This window comes from Triturus cristatus, chromosome 12, assembly GCF_964204655.1.
Source record: "Triturus cristatus chromosome 12, aTriCri1.1, whole genome shotgun sequence".
Taxonomy (NCBI): Eukaryota; Metazoa; Chordata; class Amphibia; order Caudata; family Salamandridae; genus Triturus; species Triturus cristatus.
This window is the reverse complement of record NC_140595.1, coordinates 535632975-535639508: the sequence shown is the minus strand read 5'-3', so window position 1 is coordinate 535639508 and position 6534 is coordinate 535632975. Positions and strand designations below refer to the sequence as shown.

Genomic DNA, 6534 nt, shown 5'->3' with positions numbered 1-6534 from the left:
GGTGAGACGTATTGGCTTTGCCAATGCGTGTTTATCTTTTTTTAACATCTAGTCAACCTATGGCCAAAACAGTTGTTCTGCATCAAAGGGGAGGATGAGCAGATGTTGCTGCACTTCGGATTTAGGCCCTGAAATGTGGAGTCATGTGTGGCATCGGATAAGGATACCGGTGTTGACTCAGAGGGCAGCGGTATCCACTGTAACTAGGGTGCAACACAGAGTTACAATGGAAATAGTTGTATCCTCTGTGACCAGTTCATCCTCTCTCTGGGGATATTTAAGCTGGAGGTGTTGTAGCAAGTCTGGCAGTTGGTACCAATGGTCCATGTCACACCTTGCCAGGAGTCCCACCGAGTTGACAATGTGCCATTGTAGTTTAGATGAGTAGGGATCTGGATCCGGTTACCCGCGGGGAGCTATGCTATAATCTTCCCACTGATCCTTCCCTCCGACTGGTTCCCTGGAGGGGGCATATGTGTTCACTGGGTGGTAGGGACTGTGGAATTCAGCGGTGATAGCTGAGGAATGAGGTGAACCCCCAGTAGTGTAAGGCTTAAATTGTGTATAAGGAAGTGGAGGAGAAGGAAGAGGAGGAGCGATAGGAGGGGGTGGTAGAGGAGGGATAGAGGGCGCAAAATGAATAGGGCTGGTCCCCTTGTCTTTGCGCTTCCTTTTCGGGACCAGTTCTGGCGCCCAAACGAAGGTCTCCTCAAAATCTTTCTTTTGCATCAAAAAGTGTCACCCGGATTTGGTTGCATCTTTGTTGTGGGTCTGTCAGTTTGAGGATGGATGTAGAGGATATTTTGCCTGTAAGCGTTTAACAATGTGCTGTTCGGATCTGCCAATGGCCTGCGTGCCAGGGCACCCGGGACATTCTTAAATGCTTTCGGAGTGGATGGTTTCGACGCCAAACCATTTTTGCGCTCCTGGTGCTTTGGCACCGATGGTGCTTGGTATTCAACTGTCTAGGCTGAGTGTGACCTCTCCCTCATGTGCTTTCTCCCATGCAACCCCGCCCCCACCCAGACAGCGTTGGTAAAGCCAATAGGTGAAACATGCTGGTTTTGCCAATGCTTGTTTTAAAGTTACAATCTTGCAAATAGTGAGTAGTGACAAACAGACATCACTTTTATTTTATTTAAAAATAAATAATGGGCGAAGGACATCATCGGAAGTACTGCTCATCAGGATCTTCTTGTATGAAGGGGAACTCCTCCAAAGGGGTGCTCTGACCGCTCGGCCAGCAGCTCTTCTCACAAGTGTACACTAGCACCGTTCCAAACTCCAACGAAAGGCCTGGAAAATAAAACATTGGACATGATATGACATATCGCTGAATCCAGTGGCATGGCTCTTTAAATGCAGATGGCCAGGTTATGCTAAACAAAGAAAAGTTGATTTTGACAGATAACCTTGTTCTGGAATACAAATCAGCGAAGGCAGCGGGAGTGAGTTAACATGACCAAACAAGTGTGCAGTAATGAAAAACTCATCTCTTGGGAAGTTCCTTTCGACTAAAACACAATGAAGAGAAAACAGTAACAAGTAAAATGGAAGACATATTTCGAAATAACAAAAGGAAGCTGGTTGTTAGGTAAGAGCTGGGCAGGAGCCTAACCTCTTGCAAAACCCAGCTTCCTCTCACCAAGAGCAGCAGACTTCTAAGAAGGTACCAAAAAAGCAATTTCCACTATTTCTACACTTTAGAGGAGTAACTTGCTATTTCCAGTGCTCTGAAGCAGACACCGAGTTGCGAGTTTCACACTGTGAAGAAGAAAACAATCCACAGCCATGGGGGGCAAATCCCAAAGGTGACCGTCACGAGTGCAGTGCGGAAAATACTAGGTAGTCCTTAGAAAAAAGCGCTGTTTCGGCATGTGACTCGGGACTCTGAGCCACCTTACAAGCTCACCAATGGCCCTTTTTATTAAGTGCTGGATTTGGCCTACCTTTGTCCCTTACTCTTCAGTCGGAGTCGACTCACAAGTTTCATGCAGTGTAAAAACAAAGAAACGCACTAGCAAAGCCAAACACTAAAATGAGTGTCTGATTTGCGTGGAAAGCAAGAGGTAGGACCCAGGACAAACCTACATTGCACAGCACCTCTGCTGTTTCAGCACAGGGTTTGGTCATAGGCTAGTCCCTACGCCTAACTTCCACAGGGCAAGACCAAAGGCTGTGTACAGCGGGGGCTGGGTAACCAAGTGGCAGTGGTGGATGGGCCTGTCCTGTTGGCCATAAGCAGGGGAGGTCTAAAATTAGGCACATAATTAAAAAAAACTATGAAATTCACTGGAAAAAACTGTTAAAAACGTAGTGATGTTTGTACCTCTGAAGCGTAAAGTCAGTGAAATATATATGCAAGTCTAATTGGTATTCACTAAAATGTTCTCATTGGGATAGATTCATTTGACCACAAGTAGGATTGTATTTTTGGCATCTTGTGATAGGGTTGTGAGATTAAATAGTGCAGGTATTTTAATATCAACACTGAAGGAGATAAGACCATCAGTTAACTTTTAAGGAGAGGAAGTCATAACATTTTATGCCACAAATTGGTATGGCATTCAAATCTGTATATATCGAATTATTTCTAGGGCAAACATTTTGGGGTAAATAACCTCTTAACAAAAATTGAAGTCATTTCTTAGGTCACAGGCCAGACATCAAACTCCTGATCGAAGTTTATCAAATTTGACCAAAATAGAAGGTAGATAAGTTTCAATCTGGGCAGAGAGCAAGGACGCAGAGATTCAGGGAAACACTGAAAAGTAAACAAATGAACTTTTTCCACTCTCAGAATGTTTCCTATACTGGCAATCTGAAAGTCATAACTCAAATACTGTGTAATCTATGCAAGTCTTTGTCTCCCTGGTTCTTATTTTTGGAGTTGCCGGACTTTTTCAGGACCTAGAAACACCCAAGTAAGGTGTAAGTTAAGTACAATATCTGACACACTGACATCTTACAGAGACATTTAGCATTACATTAAAAAAGAGATTTCAAACATACTTTTATCTAGGTGTGTAAGGATGCTAATCAGGGCTGGCATTAGTTGAAACTCGAAGACTCTGCCACTTCCACATACACCGCATCGGGGTACCACGTCTGGAAAACTGGTAGGAGGACTGGTTATAAATAAAGGCTGCCCCTTCCACGAGTACCTAACAGCAACATCAAACGGTCACCTCAGGAAGAATTAAAGACTTCAAAAAGGGAAACAACACTCGAAGGATGAGTTAAGATACAGATGTCTAAAAATGCAAGTACAGGTTGCGTTTTGAAGATGTTTAAATCAATTGGCCATTAGATCTGTTTCATTTACTTTACTTTGAACATGGCAAATGTTTTGTGCAGTAGGACCTGGCGTGTGTAACCTGCTTGTCGATACCAGCAGTGCAGAATTGAAGTGATAGTAAGCGAAAAGCACAGATTAATCAATGGCCATCCTCAAATCACAACCTGCCTTCCTGTCCAGGTTTTAAAATGAAAACCAGTCATGCATTTGCGATTTTCCAAACATGCAATTAATAAATACATGCACAATGACAGTGATGGTTTATTTCCTCCATTTCTTCTTCGTTAGGGGCATAAAGAAAGCTACTGGAGTGAATTCTTGAATGACAGTGTGCGTGGTTCACTGGTAATGGTTTACACATATTTTGTCTCCTGCATATATTCAAAACAACCAGGATGTTTAACGCACTCGAGGAGTACTTTTCCAACAACAATAGTGATAAAAACACGCACAATGGCAAACAATGTTTTTTAGCAAGCCCAAATAAGTGTTTTGAGGCAACCAATTCAGTTTCATACCTAATCTAAAATGGCAATGTTTGCAAAAATCAAGGAGGTACCTGAGAATTTGCTCCTGGCAGACAGAAATTCGTTTCTTGAATTGATGAAAAACGAGATCTCTAGTTTTAATTTGACTCTTTTCATATTTTTCCTGTTCTCCTTTGGCAGAAAAACTAGAAGAAGAAACCAACAATAATCGTTATCAAAATCAGAGATTATTATTATTATTATTATTATTATTATTATTAGGAGCTTATAAAGCGCACTTATACCCGAGGGTGTCCTGGCGCTGAGAGATGTTAGTAAATACAGAATATATGTGAATTATAAAACAGTAACAATACTCACCCTTAGCACAACTTTATCATACCACTCCGAGGAGACAACTGGTCCCCCACAAGTTACACTTTGTTCTGTTAATATGGGGCAGGTGGGGCATAGACATTAATTACTTGTGGATCCTAAAACCTTGTGGTGCATGTTTTTAACATGTATTTTTATAAGGTATACCTTTCTGGGAAACCTTAATGCAAAATGTGCATGTCCATCAGTAAGTAAGTACAGTACACAGACGCACTATAGAATGTAGAAGTTACAAACATGCTTATGCTCATAGCATTATAATCTTTCATTGGGCTTTACAGTGGATTTCCCCCCAAATTATACATCAGAACTAAAGTAGATACTCAAGATATGTCCACGCTGGTAGCCATACTCGTAAGGTAGTATGGGTAAAGAGATAGGACAAATTCAGCACAAGATGAAGAGAAACATGGCTACAGAAAAAAAAACCTGTTCATTCTCTTCACTTAATTGCCCCTGCTCTTTTGAATCTATCCCCAATAGAGTACCCATGGTGGCCAGCTTAATGGATACATAGGGACAGGAATGCTGATGGCACCAGCTCGGGCATTAACACATCAGCAATTCATTTGTTCATAATGGTTTTAATTAACATCAAGATAAGTTCGTAGTGGACCATTGTTCCAATATGTTCACTGGCGCCAATGACGACAAATGGCGCTCTTTCAACTTAAGGGAAGATGCTCAACGCCAGTCTTGCACATCGAAGATATATACCTAAGAAGCAAGAGTACTTGCTTGGGCTTTGCTGGAGTGTGGCTCGATGCCACTGAGGTGAGGGCCTGAACCCCTGTGCCTGTTCATAACAAACCGTAACAGTGACCAATCCAGTTAGACCTGCGCTCCTTCTTAACAGTCTGGCAAAAATAATCTCACTGAAAAGTGCCGGCGGGTAGTCTAGGTACTCTAGAGGAGACTGCTCTCTCTAGAGCACATTCTAGCTCCTATCACATGAATGTTCTATGGAGTACCTCTTTCCCCAAACGGATCTGAGTCCAGGACAATGAAACTGGATAAACCAGGGACTATTTCTAATGGACATCTGCAACCCCATGAAATAAACTTGGGGTTTGTCCTAAGCACTGCTTCGACTTCCTGGAGCATGTTGTTGTAATAAGGATCAGCATAGAAAACAGAATAGACACTAAAGATCCCTTTGAAGCTAAGCAGCTTCCCAGCAGACCTTTCCCATGGATGAAAAACCTTAAATGTCAGAATGGAAAACAACAAAATTCATCAGTGAAGCTGGAATTCTCACCAGTGCTTTTCATAAAAAATGTTATTACATCATGCAAGCATATTGAATGTCCTCGAAACACCTTCTCTGAGAAGACACAGCAAAGTCAAAAGTATATTAGAAAGATTCATTATACAACAAAGAGTCCACAAATCTTTCTTGACATCAGATAGGCACTCTCACCCACTTGCAGGCAAAGGATCACTATATAAAGATCTTGTGACTCAAAGGTGAGATATTCAATCTGTTATTCATGCAGCAGAATATGTTAGAAAGCAGTCAGGAAATACTTGTTTTCTCTTGTAGAAAAAGAGTAGTGGAACTCCAGAGTTACGCAATACTTTCCAATAGGCACCCTTGTGAGAGTCCAATGGGAATCTTGGTGTCTGCTTCAATAGCCTGTAACCTGCCACATGCCTTCACTTGATTGTAAAGAGCACACTTCCATAGGGCATAACCCTCCCACAAAGAACGTTCTTGTTAACTAGAAATATGGTTCATTTCACTATATCATCCATCTTACACTCCTTCACCTCCTAGGACAAGGATAGTCAGAATGCGGGTCAGCCTGGACAAAAAAAATGAAAACTAGAATTGTACCGTAACAAAGCAAATACAGCCAAGAATGTAGAAAGGGGAAAACTAGACAGACTATAAATAATTAGTTAATATTAAGTTGTCAGGAGGTTACACATATGGGTCAGCCGTGGCATATGGATGACATCAATGGCAAACTTCTGGCATTGGCATACTGTAAGTAATTATTTGCATAAGATAATTATAGGCATTTTGAGGGGGAGGAGCCAATTTCTGGGGACTGACAGGCAGCATTCGCTTGGCACATCAATGGCTTTTGAGTCAATTTGTGCTTTAAAATGCATTATTTGACCCCATGTTTCTCAAAGTCTTCTTGGGGAATAACATACTCAAAACGTCATACCCTTACTGAAATTTGTGCTAGTATTGCCACACCACTCTCAAAGATCACCAGCCGCCACTGCTGGGGGACTTTTTACTCAGCGGACATCCTAGTCCTATTTACCATGGCTTATCCCTCACAACCCCTTCTACGTTAGCAGATACAATCCTGATTTCCTCTCCACATACATAATTTCTCCTGCTATTGAATTACATGC

At 41.9% G+C, this 6534-nt stretch overlaps 1 protein-coding gene across 4 annotated transcripts in view; it reads right to left on the bottom strand.

The window, feature by feature from the left end:
• Positions 1 to 1100: 1100 nt before the first annotated feature.
• Positions 1101 to 6534, bottom strand: part of PDCD2L (programmed cell death 2 like) — a 142347-nt gene continuing 136913 nt past the window's right edge. For 2 of the 4 annotated variants that reach the window (XM_085638246.1, XM_085638245.1), the window contains exons 6-8: positions 3858 to 3971; positions 3013 to 3164; positions 1101 to 1296 (exon numbers count right to left, since the gene is read on the bottom strand). In XM_085638246.1, coding sequence (XP_085494372.1) covers positions 1166 to 1296; positions 3013 to 3164; positions 3858 to 3971 — 397 coding nt within the window. In that variant the 3' untranslated portion in view covers positions 1101 to 1165. The remainder of the gene's footprint in view (positions 1297 to 3012; positions 3165 to 3857; positions 3972 to 6534) is intronic. The other 2 variants (XM_085638248.1, XM_085638247.1) reach the window with 1 other exon arrangement.